Source organism: Mastomys coucha, unplaced genomic scaffold, assembly GCF_008632895.1.
Source record: "Mastomys coucha isolate ucsf_1 unplaced genomic scaffold, UCSF_Mcou_1 pScaffold2, whole genome shotgun sequence".
Taxonomy (NCBI): Eukaryota; Metazoa; Chordata; class Mammalia; order Rodentia; family Muridae; genus Mastomys; species Mastomys coucha.
The window spans coordinates 6167282-6191347 of record NW_022196902.1 but is presented as its reverse complement, the minus strand read 5'-3'; the positions used below and the strand labels follow the sequence as shown (position 1 = coordinate 6191347).

Below are 24066 nucleotides of genomic sequence, written 5' to 3'. Positions count from 1 at the left end.
TTTTTTGGAGGGGAAACTGGGAAAGGAGAAATTTACATGTAAATAAAGAAAATATCTAATAAAAATTACATACATAAAGGAAAATAGAAAGGGAAAGGTAAGTGGAGGTTGGTTCTGATCAAGAAATATTGTATACATGTATACAAATTTCTAAGAATAAATAAAACATCATTTAAATGCAAACTAATCAAGATGTAATTTGTGACTTTTGAATAGTAAAAGGAGGAGAAGTTGAAAAAGTTTGCTTTATTCTTGTCACTCAGGAGACTTAGCCTTTAAACCTCAGCATGAGTTCTGCTAAGATTTTGCTTTTGTCCAATACCAGAAAGCCTTGCTCTTCTGGATGGTAGGCAGAGGCTAGATGGGACCTGTTGGAGAGCATTCTTGTCATGACTTCCATATCTTTGAAATCTAAGGTCCAAAAAGAGAAGCGGGTTCTCTCAATTCAGAGATTGGTGTCTACCGTGTATGTGAGCAGCCAAGAAACATATTCATGTGAACTGTAACTCAGCTTTATTTTTATTTAGTGTTTTTATTGGAGACCAATGGAACATGATGATTTTAAATGACTTCTTATATTAATTTTTCCATATAGTGTCAAGAGTTAATTGCATAGTTTGACTGTGACCACGTTGGAACCAATTTCTTTCTGTTTTCTGTACAAAGCCATTATCTTGAGGCCTAAATTTGATATATTCTAAGTGTCCTTAAATAGAACATAAAGTTGGGTAGGCACAGAGGTTGGGAGGATCTGGGGGGAGTACGGGGAGGGGAAAACATGTCCAAAATATATTGTATGAAAAATGTGTGTGTGTGTGTGTGTGTGTGTGTGTGTGTGTGTGTGTGCACGTGTGCATACATGCTTTGAGACAAGGTCTCACTATGTAACCCTGGTTAGCCTGGAGCTCACTGTGTAGATCAGGCTGTCCTTAAATTTGCAGAAATCCTGTTGCTTCTGCCTCTCCAGTGCTGGGATTAAATGTGTGTACCACCATTCCTGGTTGGGGAAAAAATTTAACTAAAAAAAAAAAAAAATGGCCTAGTATCCCTAAGCACAAATAGAAAGGAAGCCTGCAATCTGAGAAGCTGTAGGTTGTAAAGAAAAGGTGAGGTGGCTTTTCCAGGAGCATGCCTCCCAGATGACCCTCCATGGCCTTTTGCTGGCCCCATCGACTGTCTGCACCTACTGTTCACAGCTCTGTATGTACTTGTTTCCTTGTTATTTTATGTGTCAGCATATAGCCCTCCCTCAGTAAGTACACACTAGCATATCTTTAAGCACCAATTTTTTTTTCAGTCCTTAGTCTTTTTCTACTTGGAAGATTTGTACTCTTGAGTGAACTCAACTTCTCCCCTCGCCATGCCTATACAAGCAGCTGCACCATATTAAAGAAAGCCACATAGGATGCTGCTTGGTGTGGCTGGGGAGTTACGACTCAGCTGCTGGCACTAAATGCTTCTAGGCAGCTTCCTCTCATCACAGAATGCCTTTCACCCATTCTTCTCAGTCCTAGTATCTTGAGCATCTGTCTGTCCTCTTTCCCAACTTTTTCTCTTCCCCAGAGAACTATCTTTCTTCTTCTTCTTCTTCTTCTTCTTATTATTATTATTATTATTATTATTATTATTATTATTATATCACTTGTACAATATATTTGCATCAGTTTTACACACTCTAATTTCTCCAGGGTTTTCTCAATTCCTTCTTGACCTCAGGTCCTCTTTATATATGTGTGTGTTACATGTGATATGTATTGTGCATGTGTTTATCTCCTACTGATTTTAATTACTGTTGGCTCCATTTGCATATCTTTAGGGATGACCACTTGGGATGGGGGTGTTGTCCTTGGAAAAACCAACCACCCTACCAACCAACCAACCAACCAACCAATCAACCAACCAGCCAACCAACCAACCAACCAACCAGCCAGCCAACCAACCAACTAACCAACCAACCAACCAACCAACCAACCAACCAACCAACCAACCAACCAACCAACCAGCGAAACCTGATTCTCCTTTCCTCAGTAGCAATTCATTTCCTATAGCTCTTCATCTAGACATCAGGCTTTATGAAAATTTCCTGCATCTGTGTTGGCATGTGGACTAGTGTGTTCTTAGAAGTCTTCCTGTAGGCAGCCATTTTGTTGAGGGCTCATGGCAGCAACATTTTTGTCCTCTCTTGAAGAAACTATCACACAGAAGTCATCCTGGTCCTCTGGCTCTTAAAATCCTTCTGTTTCCTCTTTGGTGATGTCTCCTTAGGCCTTAGGTGTAGGGTTTATGTTGTAGACATCCCCTTTGGGGATAGGAACTCCACAGTTACTTATCCTCGCTGTGATTCCAGTCTGAAGTCAATGATCATGGTGACCTTGTTGCTTCTTTCAGGAGAATAAAGTCAATCAGAAGTGGCATGGAGTCACTCATAAACCTTTCCCCTTGTCTTCACTTAGTGCTGCCCGTCTGCCCCTCTCTTCACAATGGGCAGATCTTCAGTGAGCACACTGAGTCTCAACACATTTTGCCTACTGAATATTCCATGGCATAGACTATCTCTTCTCCCTTCCCCATTGAATAGTTTTCCATTCTGACTGTCCCCTTTCCATCAGCATACAAGCAGACGGTGCCATCTGTCATCCTAAGCACAACAGAATACAATAACATTTGTTTTTTCTTGAATTGCCTAATGCTATGCAAGTTCTCTCTGTGTGTATGTTTGGCTAAACTTGAAAACTAAAATCGAGGGGCTGGAGAGATGGCTCAGCAGTTAAGAGCACTGACTGCTCTTCCAGAGGCCCTGAGTTCAAATCCCAGCAACCACATGGTAGCTCACAACCATCCGTAATGAAATCTGATGACCTCTCCTGGTGTATCTGAAGACAGCTACAGTGTACTTACATATAATAAACAAATAAATAAATCTTTAAAGAAAAAAAAGAAAACTAAAACTGAAGTTGCTGTTTCCAGCTTCCTCTTCCCCTGTTCTCTCTTAAACACACCTCATTCCCAGGAATCAGCTCTAATTAAAGCTACTGCTGACCACCAAACCAGATAATACTATAGTATCCCTGAGTCCTTACATAACTTAAGCTCCCAGAAGTGTTCAGTCCAATTGGTCACTTCCTTTTAACACTACCACAGAACCTGACCTCTGGGAATCTCTATTCTTTTGGGGACCAGCCAACCACCGTGATGGTTTCCTGTTTTATTCTTCCTGGTTGTATTCTCTTTGTGGTCTTCATCCTTAGTGTTGAATTCCCCAGGAACCATTTCTAGACCTCCCATTTTCCAGAACACAACCACGCCTTGCACAGCACATTTTCCTTCCTGGCCTGAAATGTGCTCCAGGTATTGATGGTCCTCCAAAGTGAAACTTGGAGCCTCAGTCTCTTCTAAGCCTCTTACGACTCTGTATAACTTTCTTCTTTTAAAATCTATGTTAAAACAGTTCTTGATTTCACTCCCCAAACCACATCGACCCCATTGTTCCTAATGTAAATAAAAACCACAAACATCCAAGACACAAGGATTAATTGGATTTTCACTAGCATTTTCTACACATTTCCCCTAGTAGCTATCTCATTTTTTAAATTGCACTAAAATATGAACACCCCAGCAATAATATATAGTTCTTAAAAATTTTAATTCAGTTGAATAATAAAATATGTACTAGATAATTGGAAAATGATCTGAACATTTTTGGGAAATGACCCAAGATCAGAGAAAAAAAATCTTCATATGTAAGTTGAAGCACATGAGTTTTAAAAATGTCCAGTTATGTTGGAGATATTTTGGTGAAATATTTGGTGAAAAAATTTACTTAAAATTTTTTTTTTTAGTTATCATTTAGAGTAATAATCACTTTTTAAAAAATTCTACCTTACAATGGGCACATCTGGTCTTGACTGAACATTTAGTGGTAAATATTAGCCATTTTAACTTGCTACTAGTCCTGGAAAGGCTCCCAGGACTAGAAATAGTATGATCAGAATGCTTCTGCATCCGAGGAAGCTAGCTGTGCTTGTTTATCCTGAACTCCTGATTTCTCTACTCTGTTGCCTGTGCATTGTAGACACGAGAGGGACTGAAAAACATTGAACCATAGAATAACTTATATACATGAAACACTGTGTGGAGCCGGCCTTACATTAAGGAAATAGTTGGTTCCCCAGTCTTCCTTCCCAGGCCTAAAGTTGTATTCCTCTTTAAATTAATATGTACCCCAAACTAAATATTATGTTCCTTTTTTTTTTCTTGATTAGGGCCTTCATAAAAATGGTCTCATTATCAAGGCTTTCTTTACCCAAACAGAAATAGCACGCTTCCACAGGGGAAACCTGCCTGCACAATGGCCCATTGTGATGCTGTTTACACACTAAGGGTTTTTATTGCTTTCAGTACTATGTAATTTGGACTTGCAACTGATTAGCCAATTAGGAGTTGGAAGGAAGATATGTAAATGTTACCGGCTAACTGACAGAATGATTTATTAGGAGCGTGTATTTGTGGAATGTCACCTGCTTTGTTGTTTTGGGAGGCCTCATGCCAAACTTACACACTGGTGTCAGTGGCAGACCTGTGTCCAGCTGTTTAAAAAAAAAAATCCTAGTTCAAGGCTCAGTTGAATCCTAGTCAAGTACGATTTGTTTGTTTGCCAGTGGTGTCCGGCATTTGAAAATACACATACCTGTCTGCCGCTTTGATTAGTTTAAATGAAACCTCACACAAGTGTGACCCTCTGTGTTTCCTGCTCTAATCTTCTCTTCCGTCTCTGTGTTTTCTGTCCCTTCCGGGTGTCTGGGCCCCAGGTTTACAAGAACAGACTTCTCTACCCTCTTTGAAAACTCTGACCATTGGTTTTTTTTCATTAGCTTTGTGTTTATCTTGATTTCAGAGAAGGTCAGAGATTTTTTTTCATTAATAATACTAAAGTAATTTTATTTCTATTTTGTCTTAATGCAATTTAGATAGAGTTAGCAACTAGTTTTATAAAAGAAACAAGAAAATAAGAAAATAGATTTTTCTCTCATACAATATGCCCCAACCATAGTTCCTGTCTCTCCACTCCTCGAATCTCCCCTCCATCTCCCCTCTCCTCTATCAACTCCTCTTCGTTCTTTCATCAGAAAAGAGCAGACCTCTAAGAGACAACTAATCGTGGCAGAGCAGGATACAATGAGACAAGGCAAAAAGCTCTTACACTGAGGCTGGACACAACCACCCAACAGGAGGGAAAGGATCCCAAGAGGAGACCGAGTCAGAGATACACCATCTCCTGCTGTTAAAGGTCCCACAAAAGCACCAAGCCATCGCATGCACACAGAGGACCTGGTGCCGATGCCTGTAGGCCTCATGCCAGCTGCTTCAGTGTCTGTGAGCACATATGATCGCTGTTTAGTTGATTCAGTGGGCCATTTTCTCCTGGTGTCGCTCACCTCCCTCCTACTCCTAGTCTTAGGCCCCCACCCCCTTCTTGGGATTCCCAGAGCTCTGCAGTGAGGCATCACATGGGGACCTCCAATTTAAAGTCTTTCTCTCTATAATGCCTGGCTGTGGGTCTCTGCATCTGCCCCGATCTGCTGCTGGAGGAAGCCTCCCTAATGAGGACTGGACAAGGCACTGAGCTGCTTTCCTGGCAGTGAAAAATAAGAATTTAATTCAATTGTAAGTTTCATCTAGAAACTTTTTAAGAGGCTGTTCAAAGCGTTCTACTTTGACAAGAGTCCCAAGAATGTTTACATTTACAATTATTGTCTTTATTTTGAAAGGCAACTTAAACTGGGACAGGCATACAGTTCATATCCACTAAAAACTGAAGGGGAATGTCAGACCGCAGCACTGGATAATTAGCCCTGGAGTTTAAGACAAGGAGTGTAGAGCATTACAGATGATGAACACAATCCCCTTAACCACTCTCCATAGAGCCTAATCAGCTCACATCAGGAGCCCTGGGTGAAATGTGCATCCATCCATCCTGCATTTGTCCTGCTGAAGGGTATGGATATATTTTTAATTGCACTGTTTAGTGCTTGGAGGCAATTTATAGCTTTGACTGGAGATGTGATAACTATAGAAGTTTTCTCATGTGCGGTTGAAAAACTTTTCCCAGATTTCTTCTGACCCTGGATCCACTGAAGGATCCTTACCTCAACTCATTTGCTCGATCACTATGATTTTAACTTCAGGTTCATCAGGCACTCAAATGAAAGCTCTATGCAAAGTTGCATCTCTCAGTTGCATATAAGTAAAGGACATATTCAAGAGTGTGCTAGGGACTGTCCCTTGTGAGGCCAAGTGACCTTTCTCTTATTGCTATTGCAGAAATAGCCTGGGACAAAGTATGGGGTAGAGAAAGAAGACTCAAGTCTATTTAAAGCCTAACTCCATCTTTTCACCCCTCTGCCCCCCACAAAGGGAAAGATGACATTTTTCTTTAAGATGATGTCTCACTTGCTGTATAGCACAGAACAGAAACAGTTCTTCACCACAGGGTTCACATGTCGGTGTAGTCTATTTAATACTGCCATGAAGAAGACAAAGAGCCTGGCTTTGCCTTTACTCTGGTCCTCTTTCTTGGTTCTAAGGATAAACAGAAGGAGTTAGCAGCTCAGAGAATTGTCACTTCCCTTCAGCTGGAGTGAGGCTCAGAGTATGGCTCTAGGGTATGAAATTACATTTCTGACTCTAGGTGACAATATTCACAGTTGCCTCTGCTGCTTCTGACAGATGCGCATGCATGGGCTATAGAAATGTGTTCAGCTTTCTAAGATATTTACTGCTAGAAATGCCATTTAAACTCCAAGTGTGTAGGTATGTTTATGTAGAAGACCATGGTTTGTTCCTGGCACTCTATTATTGTGCTCCAGTATAGGTTTGTTTATGTCAAACTCTCACAGACGTACTGAGAAGTACTCAGATCTTACAGGAACAACCCAAGAGATGGCGCCGCCACTCATCAACCCGTCAAACCTGAAGCTCTCCCGTCAACCCGTCAAACCTGAAGCTTTCCGAACCTTTTGTCTATCAGAGATAACCGTTGTGCTGACCTCAGCACTAGGACAGCACTGCTTAGAGTGGAGTTACAGAGCTTGTACTCATAGTTTGTGTTTATATAGCTATCCCTGAGCTCTTTGTTTGCTTAGGAACTCTCTGCGGGGTTTATGGATGGTTGCATGTGTTGGCATTTATTCTTACCACTGCTGTGTGAGGTCCTTCTTGTGTGTTTTAGAATTGCTTTCGATTCTACTTCTGATGTGTTTTTGAGTTATTTTCATATCTTAAATGTTCTTGATAGTGCATGGTGTGTGTGTGTGTGTGTGTGTGTGTGTGTGTGTGTGCGCGCGTGTGTGTATACACATATGTAGGGGTATATCTGTCTAGGGGTAGCATTGATGAGTAATAGAGACCTGTGTGTTTAGCTGAGTAGATATTGCTAAATAATTTCCCTAAGTGGCTCTAACAATGTCTCCTATAGAAGTGTGTAAAAGCTCCTGTTATTCTGTATTTTCAGTAACATTTTTGTGGCATAGGCATTTTTTTTTAAATTTAGCTAAAAATATGCCAGCTATTCCTATGGGTTTTCAGTAATATTTTATTATAGTTTTAATCTGATTTTTTTCTGATTACTTAAATTGTTATACATTTTTCTTTGTTTCACGGCCATGCGAGTAGCCTGTGCTGCGAAATGCCTATTGTACCCTTTATCCATTAAAAGAAAGTTGAGTTGTCTCACTTTTAGTTTCTGGTTTGTGAAAAACTACTTTTAAATAAAGGGTAGGGACCCCTTTCAGATACATAGAGTAGTCTACTTCCACACATCTGGGACTTACCCTCCACATGTGTGCTATCTTTGTGCATGTGTGCACATATGTGTGCTCATGTAGGCACACGTATGTACATGTGTACTCGTGGACGTGTAGGTTGAGATTAACCTCCGGGTCATTTCTCAGGTGTCGCCATGTTGTTTTTGAGGTAGAGTCTCTCTTTGACGGAGGACTTGCTCTTTAGGCTAGGCTCTCTGGAGCTGGTCCTTCTGTCTCTGCCTCCAAGCACTGGGATTACCAATGTGAGTGACAAGAGCAGGCTTGTGTTACAGAAGCTCTGGAGTTGGAACTCGGGTCCCCAAGCTTGCAAAGCAGGTGCTGCACTACCCTCTCACTGGCCCTATTCATGCTATCTTTGGATCAGTTGAATTTTTTACTTTGTTGAAGCCAAATTTATCAATCTACTTCATTCTGTGGGAATTTTTTTTTTTTTGGCCTTTAATGTAGTATTTATCTTATTCAAGATTATGAGAGAATTTCTCTATGCTATCTTCCAGAAGTTTTGCCATCTTACATTTACTTCTGTCCCTCAAGGAGTGTTTTTGTGTATGGTGTGACGCAGGGGTCCGGAGTCATTGCTTTCTCCAATGCTCCCATGACCCTCTATTGTTCCCCGGCAGCTTGACTGTGAATCAGCATCTGAACTCTGATCCCCTCATCTATTTCCCTATTCTTGCACTAATGCCACACTCTTTAATGACTTCCTCTGTAAATTCAGGCTTGAGGTTCCATCATGTTAGTCCTCCAGCTTTGTTCGTAAAGATTACCTGTAGGCCTAATATTTTGAACTCTGTGTAAAGATTACCCTGTGTCATTCAAATGCAGATTTTTTTTTTTTTTTTTTTTTTTTTTTGCCCTCCTATCTTGTTTCAATCTGGACACAGCATTGCAATGCTTATACCAAGAATGTCTTGTCTCAAGTTTGTGTAAATAAGTCTTACCATTTATTCTCCACCTTTTCAATAGCTGATCACCCAGTGGCTGGGTAGAATAGAGAATAGGGTGGGACATCCGCCAACAAGAGGAAAGAGAAAGGGAGAGAGGGAGATTCAGATCAGCCAGAGGACGGAGGATTTGGAGCCATGAGGAATGGGTCCAGAGAGAGATCATGGAAACACATCTGAAAGCCAAAGAGCCAGATTGGTAACATGCAAGTATGTATCATGGGATGGAATTGGGAGACAGCTAGATTACCCTAGCAGGCTAAGGTAGACCATTTAACTGGTCATGATTAAGTTGCAGTTTTAAACAAATATTGCTTTATCTGTGTCATTATTAGGGATTAACATAAAGTCAAGAAATACAGCGGCTGAGTAATTTACTATTTATATTTATGTTACGAATAATTCACTTACAATTATCTTCATTATTGTGGCCTGTTTCATTTCCATTTAATGTTAGAAGAAGCTTGCCAAACTTTAAATAAAGACTTTAAGCTATTAATTGGTATAACAAAGAAACCTTAAACCATAACTTAAGGATAATGGACATTTTCCAACATTGTTCTTTTCCAGCACCATAGCCTATTCCTCCATCTCTGTGGGTGGTCTCTAACCTTGCATGCGTAAACTCTGTGATTTTCTTTGTGGGGGTCTTGCTCATTTTCCAGCAGCTGTGCTCCTCCTTGGGTCCTTTCTCTTTACTAGTGATCAGAATCTTGCTTTTCGCTGGCATCCTTAGCAGCACATTAACAGAGGAACTATTTTGAAACTTGAAGACAGGAAGTGTCCTTCACCTCGAGGAGGAGGTGTGAGCTTTCTTCTGTTGTTGGTTTGAGGTAGGTGTGATGCTGAATGTCTTGTCCAGATGGAACCTTGGATGTCCTTAAAAGGAGCAGATGTGTGTGGGCAGAATGAGGGGGACTATATTGAGAAGCACACTGAATGTCTTGAGGTATCACATACAGTTAGTTGAATGAAGAAGCTGGTGCGTGTTTTAAGAATCTGATCCATGTTCATTGATGCTGAACAAATGACCATTCTTAAACAAATGGATCATAGCTTTTACATACCTTCCTACAGCTTTGATTTCCTAGTCAGTAGAGCTGACTTAAATAAAGAAAATCTCTTCAGTATGTAATGAATCCTACTCAAATGGCTGGAAAGCCTATTCTTTAAGGGATAAAATATCTGGCATTGCCTCTAGTTGCTACCTTTTTTTTTCTTTTCTTTTTTTTTCTCATGCTTTGGGAATAAAGTTTTTGCTCACTGACTTCAGTCTTTCAGCTCCAATTCCCATCCCACACTGGCTTCTAGCTCTGAAGGCCTATTAAACCTGCGCTCGATATCAAGGCTTTTAGCCCCCCTACTTACCAGAGCCAGTGGGAAAAAATGCCCTTTTTTCATTTGTGGTTCTTAAAATGTCCTTCTGAAGATCCCCCGCCTACCTTAGCATCTCTCCTCTCCTGGTCTTCCTGTTCTACAAGTTCTGCTGGCTGTTTTTAGTGCTCCCTTCATACCCTTTATGAGGATGTCCACTTCCCATTTCCTGTTTCATGTGGCTTTCTTAACGGTCAGCATTCTGTGGATTTTGGAGTCTGGTCTGGAACTATCTAACCATCCAAGTGAGTCTGTCCAACTTTCTTTTGGATTACTTCATTTCAGGGCCCTGAAGACTCAAACATGAACACATCATAAGGAAACTCCCGTGAGCTGTTTAGTTTTGGCGGAATTGGCACCTTTTCCACTGGGCCTGTGTGTTACTTGCTTGTCTGCTTCTGTGACAAATACCAGAGAGAAGGAACTTCAAGACACAGATGATTTAGCTCCGCTCATGATGTTAGAGGTTTCAGTTCCTCATGATGGAGAGAGTGCTGCAGCAGTTTGCCAATTAGAGAGAGTCAGGAGAGAGGTCAGGGAGTGGGGAATGTGGGCATGCGCTTTTCTGCCCTTTGCCTTTTACATCATCTGCTGCCCACACTTAGGGCAGGTCTTCCTAAGCCTCGTTTGATCCTTAAAGACCTCTGCTCAAGTGTGCTTCCATAACCTAGGCCCTTCTAATCCAATGAGGTTGCCCATCAGGATTAAGCATGGCAGCCTGTAAGTGGTCTTTGGGTTTTCTTTCTCTTCTTGTTAATCATGTCCATGGACAGCATATTGCTTTAGGATTTCCCTCAGAATCCTTAACATCTCTGTAGCCTGGCTCCTCTTCTCTGTATCAATTACCTTTTCTCTCTTCCCAAATAACCTTGTACATGGTTTGCTTGAACTACTTCCTAACTGGCCCATCTGCCTTCAATATTTTGACCCTCCAGTCAAGGATCAGTAGGGTTTCTACAATGGGCTACTCCTCTTTAGGCTCACCAAGAGACTGGTTCTTCATTTAGCGCAAAGGCCTTTACCTTGGCTTTAAATACTCGTCATGTCACAGACCCTCCTGGTGCTTCCAGGCTCATTTCTGAACATGGCCCCCTTACCATTCCTGTTACTCGCTTTACTCTGCCTCTCTCTCTCTCCTTGTTTTGCTTTGCCCAGAGTAGGCTGATCCTTACCACCCACTCTCCTCATGTCATTTGTCAAGTCTTAGATAGGATGTATTATAGAGAAAAGATGTTCTCATCCACTACCTCCATTACTATGTATCATACTATAATGTGTTATATACATCGGTCTCATTGTCATCTTATCGAAGGCAATGAACACATTTGTATCATCCTATGGTGTTTTTATAAGTAGGGACCGTGTCAGGCTCTCTGGATGCAAAGCTGAAGGACATTTGCCTTAGCCCAAGATGCTCTTATAGTATGAAAAATGAAACACTAACAGGTATTATCATGCCATTTGATGAGTTCTGTATAACAGGTGTTTTCAAGAAATGGTAAGAGGAGCACCTACAGGGTCATGTGAGTTCTCCTGAAGTGTGTTCTGGCATCCCTAGAGAAACGATGTGTAGAGGATAATCCTGAGGGTGATGCTCACCTCCAGAAATAGCCCTGGCAGCCCTTCAGGCAGTTTTGCCAGCTCATCTCCAGAGAATGTTCGTTGGCTCTTCAGATGCAGAGAAGTGCATGGGAATTAAGTTTTAACAAACAGTAGCTCAGAGGATAGATAAATATCATGTGGTTAGTGGAAAAAAATAGCACAAATGTGCATTTTCAGAGTCCTTAGTTGAGATTTGAAAGAGTAAATATTATGTTCTGTATGCTCCAGGGCTCTCTGACAAAGTCCTGTATTTAGTGTCCAAATACTGTGACTTTGTCTGAAAGTACAATTGTAAAGGACAATTTGCCTTGTATGATTTCAGTCTGGCCTCTTTTTAAATATGATGGATTCCATAAATCAATCCTGTGAAAACGAGACCTTTAGGACTGCTTCCCTCTGTTTCTGACAGCTGTTCTAGCAGTTCACATGGATTCTACCCAGTTAGCAGGTTGGTGGGCAGAACCTTCTACAGATCAGAATTAGGTGATGCTGTAACAGTCAGAGAGGGCTCATCCAGATGAAGGAACTCCACTCTTCTTACATGGCTGTCTATGGCAGTAGACCATGAATGAACGTCAGCGTGCTTGACAGAGTCTCTAGAATCCAGGTCAAACTGACCACATCTGCATCTGAGGAGAAAGGGTGTAATTTCTTTTTTTAAACCTTGTTTTCATTTTTGAAGAAGGAATGATCATTAGCCAGCACATTCTGAGCTACATTTGTTATCTTTGTTGGTTTGGCCACTGTTGTTTTGAGCGAGTAGACGGTAGATTCTGCTCCACTCTGAATTGGCTCTGTGCTGTGTGTTGAAGTGGTTCCCAGGCTGACGTCAGCATTAAATGGGAGCCTGGGTTCCAGGTGTTTCCCAATGTGAGTGCTAACATCTTCATGGGAAATTCACGCAATAAATGTTGGATGGCTGTTTTCCAGAAGACAGAGCGGAAGCTGAGAGAGTGAGAAGTACTTTCTGAAAGGCAGCTGGGCATCTCATTTAGTCAGGTGCCCTGGACATCAAAACATAATGACAAGAGCAGACAAGAAACAAAAGCAAAACAAAAACAAAAACAAAGCAACAATAATATTAATAATAATAGTCGTGATAAACCCATGGTATTATACATTCCTAAACTCAAGGGTAGAGGATATGTAGTATAAAACCTTGGTACTTAGTAACTTTTCTGTGTTGTAACAAGGACCAAAATTCAAAAACACATGCCGAGCTGAGGTAAAATTTAACATAGTATACTAAATTTTCCATCAACTTATTGTCTCCCCCAGGAATACTTGACATGTAATATAGATCTTGGTATGGGTTCTGCTGTAAAATTTAGTGTGTTTTTTAATTTCTCTTCTCTAGCAAGTATTGTTTTGTTTTTCTAGCAAAGAAATGATTGCTAGCTTTCCAAATTAGTTCAACTCACCAATCAGTATAGATTCCACAGTTTGCTTTCTGAGACCTTCTCCCTTCTACCACTATTTCTTACTGAATTTAAATTTTTAAATTGCACTTTATTTCTTGATTTATAGCTCTTGGAGTATTGTTTCTTAGTAGTTTTCAGATAGATGCTTCTAGAGGAGGTGCTACGTTCTGTATTAATGCCTGGTGGAATTTCTCTGGAGGATGTTGGCTTTGTTTCTTCCTTTCATCTACAGCGATAGCAGTATAACCAGCGTTGTGATGTAACTGTATCTTCTATGGGTATATTGAGTCTTTTTAAAATATGGTTTTGTTCATGTACAGGTTTGGCTAGTGAGTGTTCTCTTTTAGTGTTCACACATACACATTATATGTTTATGAGAACAAAGCATAGCAAATACAGAAGGTATCACATTAGTCAAAAAGATGTCTGAGCCGAGAAATTCCAACTTATATTTCTAGTTATTTGAAGCAATCGGTTCATAGTCATTGTTTCATAAACATACGATGGTTTTATACCTACTGTCTTAGTCAGGGTTTCTATTCCTGCACAAACATCATGACCATGATGCAAGTTGGGGAGAAAAGGGTTTATTTGGATTACTTCCACATGGCTGTTCATCACAAAGGAAGTCAGGACTGGAACTCAAGCAGGTCAGGAAGCAGGAGCTGACGCAGAGGCCATGGAGGGATGTTCTTTACTGGCTTGCCTTTTTCTGGCTTGCTCAGCCTGCTCTTTTATAGACCCCAAGACTTCAGCCCAAGGATGGCACCACCCACAAGGGGCCCTACTCCCTTGATCACTAATTGAGAAAATGCCCCACAGCTGGACCACATGGAGGTACTTCCCTAACTGAAACTCCCTTCTCTGTGATAACTCCAGCCTGTGTCAAGTTGACACACAAAACCAGCCAGTACACCTACCTAGTATTTTAAAATCTATAATCTTTTCTAAAATTTCCTTTCCTAGTCCTGGGGCTTGAACCTAAGGCCTTGTTTATGGTAGGCCAGCCTTCTGCCACTGGGGTATATATCCTCAGCCTTTTAAAAGGTTTTTCTTACTGATGTTTGTTTTGTATTTTTTGAGACAAGGTTTCTTTGTATAGCCTTGGCTGTCCTGGAACTCAAGCTGTAGAGCAGGCTAGCCTTGAACTAAGAGATCCACCTGCCTCTGCTTTCTGAGTGGTGGGATTAAAGGTGTGCACTACCACCAACCACCAGGACTTTCAAAAAGTTTTTCATTTTGACCTGGAAATTGCCAAGGCAGGGCTAAAACTGTCTATCCCATTGCAACAGCTTCTGAGTGGCTGACTGGAAACAGTTATTTTGATTCCAATGTGTTTTCTTTCTCTCTCTTTCTTTTGCCCAGTGTCATAAGAACATAATTAATATCTGACATTTATTCTATAGTCTTTCTTTAGGACTTATTTGCCGTAGCCACACTTGGATCTTTTCAATGTCAATAGCCTGAATTTATTCTGGGACCATGGGCTCACACTACCTCCACTCCCCTCCCCTGCTTCTCATTGGACTTCATGCTTTTCTCTGACCCTCTGAGCTTCATGATCTATCTCTAATTAGTCATTTGACACCTCTGAACCCCCATGACCTTGCACTGCAAAGCATTGCAGTCTACCAGTCTCCATTTGATGGTCCTAAAATGGGCCACTGAGCACTGCTGGAAAGCAAGCAGCCTGAAGGTGCAGCTCAGCAGAGATGTTACCCCGCTGTCTCTCCTTTTTTCGCAAGGCTCTCAGCATTTTCTGGCTTCCCTGCTGTCAGTCCAAGAGTCTTCCACTCTACTGTCTTCATCACTGTTAGTAATTCTGTAATGAGATAATGTGTACTAACATTGTGTTCCAGATGTTGCACCAAAGCCCCAGAGATAGCACTGTTGAACTAAAATAAAAATAAACCCTATGTAACCTTCAAGAGTCAGACACATTATAAAATCACGACCCTAGTGATGACTTCATTGTACCCTAATCCAGTGGTAAAAATGACAAGGTAGCTAGTGACTGTGATGGGTACAGGGCGGGGAAGACAATGTCTGGCTTACTATTGGAGTGTGAGTTTCTTGCTCTTTCCAGAGCTTGTTGCATCTGTATTCCTGGTCAGTACAATTCAATGTTCCTCAAAATAATTTAACAAAGATAACTTTGTTAAGAAGTTAGTAGACATGTTTACTTTTTTTTTAACCTAGGAAATTATTGATTAAGACTGGAGGGCCCCAGTCTCATACTCTCCCAAACTGAAATGACCCTGGGCCCATGTACATCCTCTTAATCTAAAGGCACATATTAATAATGCCTTTATAAATAAGTGCCTATATAAATAAGATACTTACTTTTTCCTTTATAAACAGGTCATGATAAAGGACAGAGGCGTGCATGTTGTTCCCTTGTTCCATGCCATCTCCTCGTTAGTGTTCTGTGAGGTATGCAGAAGGCTGTTCATAAGGGTGTGTGGCTCCAAACTGACTAAAATTGCCCTTGTTTTTCAAAGGGATAGCACAAAAATAAACACCTGTTTGCATTCCTCATACAAATGAGAACTCTCACATTCTCCTTTTGTCTGTCACTATGAAATTATAAAATATCCTAGGTATTTTTAATGTATCTAAGATCCACGCTGCCATTTCACTTGGATGGTGGTAGGATTCTTGTAGCACTAGTCACATACTTTTTCTAACTGAGAGGACCTAGAGCCCACATAAATCTTCTTAATCTAAAGGCACATATTCTGTAGTTAATAACTACACAATAAAAATTGTGTAATAAAAAATAACAAAAAGCAAACTTTAAAGTATGATTCAACTACTTGTGGGCATTTACCATGTGCACTGGCAAACTCCACGGTGTTCTGTTTGAAAGCTAGTATAGTGGGGAAGTCACCAATTGAAGCTAATAATAGCAGATAATGTCTGAAAAGGGGCAAAACCTTATAAAACTTATTCTGAAACATTTGCCTGGAAGGTCCTGTTAAGGTCCCATGATAAAGGTCAGTATTTAGAGATAGTTTTGCCTTCATCTTCACCTGAATTATTTAGATTGAATGTTGGAATGGCCATGCCATAGATTTAAAATACTTACAAGAGACATCTCTGAGGTTAGGGGCTCTTATCTAATTGGCTTTATTAATGCAATTTCTCATTCGCATTCTTTTGCTGTGTACTCATCCCGCACAGGTTCTAGGTAGTTATCTGATTTTATGTCATCTGATCCTGACTCAGGTCGAGAGCTTTGATTTAGGTTTTAGGCTTTGTAGCCCTTTAGCGATGTCATCTGGTGCTGAAGCCATGTGTGAGATAAATTGTCTTGATGAGTAAAAACTTACAGGGAATGTGTTTTATGGTATTAGAAGATTTAATTTACTTTTACTAACATTTCCACCCCTAAATGCATCATCCCTTTCCCCGCATAATAACTCCCCGCTATTAATGTGCTGAAACATACAAATCATATCTTTGGCAAATACAGATACTAGTACATTGGAGGTTAGGCCTGTCTGGGCATATTCTCCTAGAGAGCAAAATGCACAATCATTTAACAGCCTGCATTCCCTCATTTATAGTTTACTTAGAGTGTGTAGCTAGTGGTTAATCAATAAATACTTGTTTAAGCAATCAATAGTGGTTTTAATTCCAGGTTCAAAAGGATCCATGCTAGCATTAACAGTTTATATGAACTCTATAAACTTCTCCACTTTTTGAGTAGCTTGTGGTATTAGAGTAGGATCCTCCCAATATCTGTGCATAAGGAGGCAGAACACTGGCTAGTTGGGCACTTTCTATCATCATTTGCTGCAGATAAGGGAGTCCGTGGAAAGTTGGTTGCTATCCTCTTACTGAGTTTTTATGAAATGTGGCTTGATTGCACCCTTGCCTCTGGGGAACATATCCCAATACCTTCTCTAGGTGACTGTCCACCTTGTACTTAAACATTGTCATGAATTTCCTCGACAAGTCTTGGCTTCCCAAGCTGCTTATCATAGCATATTATTTCTGACTGAAAGGATTATCATTCTTTCGCTATGGCCAAATGGATTGCTTGTTAGTGGTGACTTATGGTTCTATCGATTTCCAGTAATGAGACGGAGTGGTATGAGGTAAACGTCTGCACACATGAGCAGGGATTCTAAATCATAGCCTGAAAATCACGGAGCTTCATGGTGCAGTTAGTCCATCTCCTCAGAAATGTCTGTGGTGAAGGCTTCTTGAAAATGGCCAGGCTTCAAGCATATCACTTAGGTGACACTTTCAAGTCATTAGTATGATGGGTCCATGTTGGCTTGGTGAAGCTGACCTCCAAGGGTCAGGGAGGATAAATCACCAGCTGGGGAGCTGATGGGCATAGTCTCAGCGGGATGGAGAGGTATAGAGAGCATGGAGTACTTTTAAACACATTGATTTCTTTGCAGTGTAGCATCTACACGTGTAACAGGTCACAGACTCCAAGTCACCGATGACTCACCCACTCCTGTGACCGTGCAAAGGCTATAAAATGTTCAGATGTGCCCAGGAAGGAAGACCATGAAAACAAACGCATAGCAGATCTCTGCGGAGTTCTCTTGTCTGGCTCTGCAGTGAGTCACTTATCTGGTGGGGCTGAGTTACTTTTGGCCTTCGCTCTTGATCCCATGACAGGGGAAGACATCGTGTATTACTAAAGAGTCAGAGAGATGTGGAATGAGGGATTTCCCCAAAGAGCTTGGGTTACAGCCCTTCTGGGGGATGGCACGTCTCTCCTTCCCAAGTGTTGCTCAACTCCTTCAGGAAGCTCTCCCCTCCCACACAGTCACTATAGGGGTTGATTTCCAGTAAGAAGTTCACTGCAGCTTTTGGGAACTGAAAACAAAACAACCATTCCTGCGCTACGAGACTTTATACCATGGGAGGAAAAATACGGGAGGGGCTTGACTTCACACCACTTTCCTGAGGGTTTTATTGATTTTTCTATGGAGGAGAAATCTCTGTGTCTTCCAGATACATAATTGATTTTATATGTGTATGTCACATATATACCATATACATGTATATGTCACATATATGTATATGTCATATGTATATGTTGTATATATGTGTATGTCACATATATATGTATATGTCACACATAGGTATATATCATATCTATGTATGTGGCACATATATTTGACTATAGGAATCTTCTCTTCTTTGCATTATATATAGATTCATCCGATGCCAGGTTATGCCCTTATAGTCTCTAATTAGAAAATCCCAGGTAGGTTTTGTTTTTTATTTTTTTCATCATTTCCTCCTTAATTAATGCTCTTGTCATTGCACAGAAACTCCTCCAGGCCTTTCTGAATAATAAATCTGGCTGCCTCCTTCCCATCTGTCCTCTCCCCAGTTCCTCGTTCCATGCCCCATGCCACTTCACTTCCCATTGCCCCCCATCCCCACCCCCCAGATCTCTCCTTCACTTCGCTTCTGTATACTCTGGCAAGGGCTAACTTGAAAATAACAGGATCCCTAAGACCCACACAGCATTGTTTGTCCCCCGTCTTTTAGAAAGACAGCACCACTACCAGTGTAGACAGGAGCTCAGGAAACCGTAATAGATCAAGACAGCTACGTTCTGGTCTCTTAAAATTCTGTAAATAATGTTTGCATTTCTTACTTCACATGTTGCTTTCTTTTTCTATTTTGGTACAGTTTTGTCTCTTACTTGAGTTCAGTTCAGTAGAAATATTTATATTAGTAGCCAGTTAATAACACAATTTAATGAATGAACTATAAAGCAATTTCATTTTGTTTAAGATACTGAAGGTATACTTGAGTCAAATAAAATATGTTCTGGACAAAAAATCATATCCATTTAGGAATAATGCTAGGAGTCTAGGGAATTTCCCTCATTGTACAGGCTATAGCAAGTATTTAATACATTCCACAGAAAAAGAGAAAATAACACTAGATTTTTATTTCAAATTGATTGTGTGTGAAAATATGCATGGAATGTAGGTATACATTTATTCTTGTGAAAATAAGCCCTCACTCATAAGTGGATCATTAAGTAAGACATGATCTCTGGATAGGAAGGGGTGGTGGAGAAACGATGCAGAAGAACTGTAGAGAACGTTCTAGAAGATCAAACACTAAATGGCTCCAGAATACCCTGAGATGGTTTTGTTTTCTGATCAATTCTTGGAGTGACAAGATGCAATGGGCCACTGCATTTCCATGAGGTGGAAAACAATATGAGCAGACAGCCTGCTAAGAACTCATGGCCAGATGGTCTACATCCAGGTCATGCTGAGTTTGGAAATGCCAGCTCTGCAGAATGGATAGAGCCAAATGATTCTTCAAGGTAACCCTGCTTAAGATTCGTGTGTGCATCTCCATGTAACATTACACTGTAAGCAGTGTGGTGAGTTTTAAGTAGACAGGGTAGTAGTCTGAGGCGTTACATGTCCCCCGTGAGATCTGGTAACTGTCCATGGGAACTAAACTCTAGTAAATGTGGTAGAAATCCAAGTAGTGTTTCAGTATTGGCCAACTTGTTTCTTTAAGCAAATAACCCAAAGTCAATCCATTGGTGAAGGAACGGTGGGATGTTTCAGAAGTGTTACCAATTATCTTTTGATGATGAAAGCTAATGACATACTGTTCCATTCTTTGGCAGTGGTGGGTATTATGATCCTATGACCCTTTACATGTCAGGCAAACACATTACCATGGATTTGTATCCCCCATCTGTCTGTTAAAGAAACAGTAACAACCTGCCAGGTTCCGCCTCTTTCTTCTTAAGCTGAGGCTCTAGGAAACCATTTGTCATGCCTCCCTCTCCTCAATGTGTTCTCACTTGAGAAGTGCTCAGAGGAGTTCTGGGGAGGTTGAGGTCACTGTATGCAAGCAGGAGAGAGGTAAATGGGGTGACTAGAGATACAGGGAAACCACCAAGTACTTGTGAGGGGACAAATGAGTTAGGTGACACGTTGCATAGGGTGAGGATATGCTTCAATTCTGCATACCATTAGCCGTTCGAATTCTGTTGTTTCGAATATTTGTTAATGACTTCTCATGGTTGAGACAGATTCTGATGAAGCAAGGTAAGTGAGGGGTTACCTTTGCAGCCAGAGACAGGAAGCAGAGAGGGGTGGTGGAGGGAGGGAGTGAGAGAGGGCGGAAGGAAAGAAAGGAGGGAGAGAGGGAGGGAAGGAAAGAAGGGAGGGAGAGAGGTATGAAAGTGAGTACCCCGCTCACTTTCTCTATCTGGTTCATTCTAGGACCCCAGGCCAAGGTGTGGTGGCTCCTACATTAAGAGTGGGTCTCCAATCTCAGTTAGCTTAATCTAGAAACTCTCTCACAGACATGCTCAAATATTTGTCTCTACGGTTTTCTGGCTCTGTTGAGTTGTGATATGAGCTACCAAATACTATTTATTGCATGTCTCGTTGTAGAACTCCTTTTGGTTTTTCTCCTCTCCTAGAATGAGTTTGTTTTCCCACTTTCTTTTCTGTTTTCAATTCTCTCCTCTTCCTTTTCCTTTGATAACTTCATAAAAGTATGCTTCCCCCCCCAAAAAAAAGCTAGTCTTTTATTTACATAAAATCCTTTACCTAGTCTCAAGTTGATCAGTATCAGTTTCTTATCAGTTTCTTCAGGTTAGTCATGCCTAATCAAAAATGCTTGGAACTAGGAGAGTTAATGAATTTTGGATGTTCTGTTCTGTTCTGTTTTGGAGGGTTTTTATTATACATAATATGCATACAATCCCCTGGCCTGAGGATGGGACCAAGGTTTAATACAAAATCCATTTTTTTGTGTGCCTTGTACATGTACTTGGGAAGTAATTTTATACAGTATTATCAATTGATTGGTTCATCATACAGTTTATGCATCACAGATAAAGGTTTTAGATTTAGGAAGGGTTTTCCCTTTGGGGACGCTGCAGATTTGCATTTTGACATTGACCCATCAGATGAAGTCAGGGAAGGCGTTCCTACCTGTGGTGCCATGCTGATGCTCAGATTTTTCTCATTCTGAATGAGAATTTCTCATATGAGTAAGATATGCTTAACCTATGCAACTAATAGTTACAAAAGCCTTCACATCTCTATCTGAAAAAAAAAACTGACTCATATGTTTACATGAAAAACCAAATATTTTATGTTAGTTCATCAATTAAAGGCACCAAATGTACCACTGTCTATATCCTAGAGCTTTTAAGTAAAGAATAGTAGCCAATTCCTGCATGGGGAGATGGAAATCTAAATTAGACCTTATTCCTCATGCTTGTCTACTGGGTGAATTTCCTCACATCTTGGGTTACATAAAACACATGAATGAGTTCCATATACTTATGCCTCATTGGCACTGAGCCAAATTTCTATTTTCTTTTCCTGTAGGATTTCTGCATATACTGCAATGCTAGGATTCTTGAGCTCACCCAACCCTGGCTCTGATTACCTGGCCCTTAAAACTAGAGCGGCTGAATTAGAAGAAAAGGATTGAAAGATTAGCACAGGATACTAAAAAGAAGAACTGAAATATAGTAAAAATTAATATAGTGTCAATCTACTCAGTAGTCGGTTGTAAGAGTTAAATGTTGTCAACAAAGCTGGAGCTCCTGTGTTCCTCTTACAGCCTCTTCTTTTCCAGAGGTATTTGCTGTTATGTAGTTTTATTTTTATTTGTATGTAGTTATGTGTGCCTGTTCGAGGGTACACCACATGTGTGTGCTCACAGAGACCAGAGAGGGCGTTGGATCCTCAGGAATTGGAGTAGACAGGCAGTCCTCTGGAAGAGCAAATTCTTTCAGCACAAGCCATACCTCCAGTCCGAGTTCAGTGTTTCCAACCTCCGAGCATTTCTTCCTGCTTACTGCACGTGTCCATATCGTATCCTTATATTTGTGTCTTTCATGTTTTTTTAATAGTGTCAAAATATGCCAATTCTTGTCTCTGTTTTTATTTCAATGCTTTGTTGCAAAGATCGAAACCTTTTTGTTATGAGATGAGGGTTTTGTTGCGATAGCCTAGCACAGTATATTCAGTCCACTATTGAAGAAGCCATGTCATTGCTTCTACTCTGATCACACAGTGCTTGCTGAAACTAACTTTCTGCCGTGCAGAGGTTTCTGGAGGGTGGTGGTTCTCAGCCTTGCTAATGCTGTGGCTCTTGAATATGGTTGGTGACCCCTCCAATCATGAAATTGTGTTTCATGTGTTGCTTCATAACTATAACTTTGCTATTGTCGTGAGCCATAGTGTAAATATCTCTGTTTTATGGTGGTTTTAGAGGACCCCTGTGAAAGGGTCATTTGACTCCCAATGGGGTATTGATCCACAAGTTGAGAAGCACTGCTGTTAGGAAACCGAGTCACCAGATTGTGAGAGCATGGCAGTCTCTACACTGTTACATCTCTGTGGTTCTTCACACTGCTTGTCTGCGTCGTGTCCCCACAATGAGCTTTCTGGTTGAGTTAGAATTATCTGTATCTCTATTTTCATGAGAAATGCTATCTCACTGAGGCCCTCACTTGAATCCTCCTAGGTATTGATCACACAGGACACTGGATACTGACAGTCATAGTCACAGAGAATAGCACTCCCTAGTGTGGTCACTGATGTCTCACACCCCATGAGGGCTGACAGAGAGCCGAGAGAGACACATCCAAACATCTTAAGTCTTATGATATGACTTGAGGAATTTCCTAAGTGTGAAATCATTCTCCGAGTCATCTCTGGTGATCAGAACCTGATCCCTCGCCACACTTTTGCTTCATTCCCACTTGTGGCAATCTTTGAAGCTCCTGCTCTGGCTATTTATAAAATGACAATAGACTGGAAGCCATGGAAACTGAAACCAGTTTAAATTCTGAGGAAAACTGGAGCTTGACTATAGCTTTGGTTGACTAGTAATAGTAGGGTTTGCGGGAGCTCCCCAAAGCCTACGCTACTAACAATATGTGTGCTACAAGGCTGAGCTCACAGCTGGAACCAGATGTTTCTAGGAACTTTCATCGCCTTATTCTGTGCCCAAGTGAGGAACCATACACCAAACTTCTACAGACTTCCCACTGCAAATGTTGAAATGCTTTTTTCTCTCTCCCAAGTATTTGTTATGTTCTGTAAAGTAAGGAGAATTGTATCACTTATAAATAGGTCATCAGCAAATTATTTATACTTGAAGAAGTCTAAAGATTTCTGACTCTCTCTTTGGTGTTAGTTAAGTAATGTCAGACCCCGGGGAACATATTGCTGCCCCTCCTGAAGTTTTGTTTAGCTATGCCTTGGTATGCTGCCCGGTTGCACTCAGCATGCACAACTTTGACTCTCCTTCAGGAAATTGACAAATTATTGGTTTGTTCTATTTCATGATTCTCACCCACCATGCTCTGGCCCAAGGAAAGTGTGGCTGTTATGAATGATTCCATTTGTGATTGATTTGGGCATGTAAAGTGGGTAACTGTAGGAGACAATGTTCACAGCACCTCTACAGTTCTTTGGGAAGATTTGATTTCATAAATACTAATAACCTAAGGTAACCATTTAATTCAGCATCTACAATAGAAATTTGTTCCAAATCAGGGTGGATTTTTGTGCTTAATTGAGTTCTTTGTCGCCAGCTATCACTCCTGAGGCAGACGGATGCCTAAGTCCCAGGAATTAGAGCACGTAGATAAGTCTCTCTGCATTTGGCTTGTTGTCCATCATCCATTTGCTTGGCATTTTCTAGACCTCACCAGTGAGTCGAAACAGACCACAGATGTGAACTGTAAAATAATTCATATCCCAGTTAGATAATTAAAATTCTTCCTGTTGAGTCTATGTAGGGGTATGTGTGTGTGTGTGTGCATGAGAGAGACAGAGAGACAGAGACAGAGAGAATGTCCCAAGAAAAATGAAAATGAAAGTAGTGGTTTCCTTTTTTTTTTTTTTTTTT

The 24066-nt window shown here is 40.8% G+C and overlaps 1 protein-coding gene across 5 annotated transcripts in view; it reads left to right on the top strand.

Moving 5' to 3' along the window:
* Aig1 (androgen induced 1) overlaps positions 1-24066 on the top strand; it is a 235147-nt gene that overhangs the window by 15867 nt on the left and 195214 nt on the right. The window contains exon 2 of one of the 5 annotated variants that reach the window (XM_031380455.1): positions 1817-1957. The exons of the other annotated variants lie outside the window; for them this stretch is intronic. Coding sequence (XP_031236315.1) covers positions 1817-1822 — 6 coding nt within the window. The 3' untranslated portion in view covers positions 1823-1957. Of the gene's footprint in view, positions 1-1816; positions 1958-24066 lie in introns of those variants that run through there. 5 annotated transcript variants of the gene reach the window in all.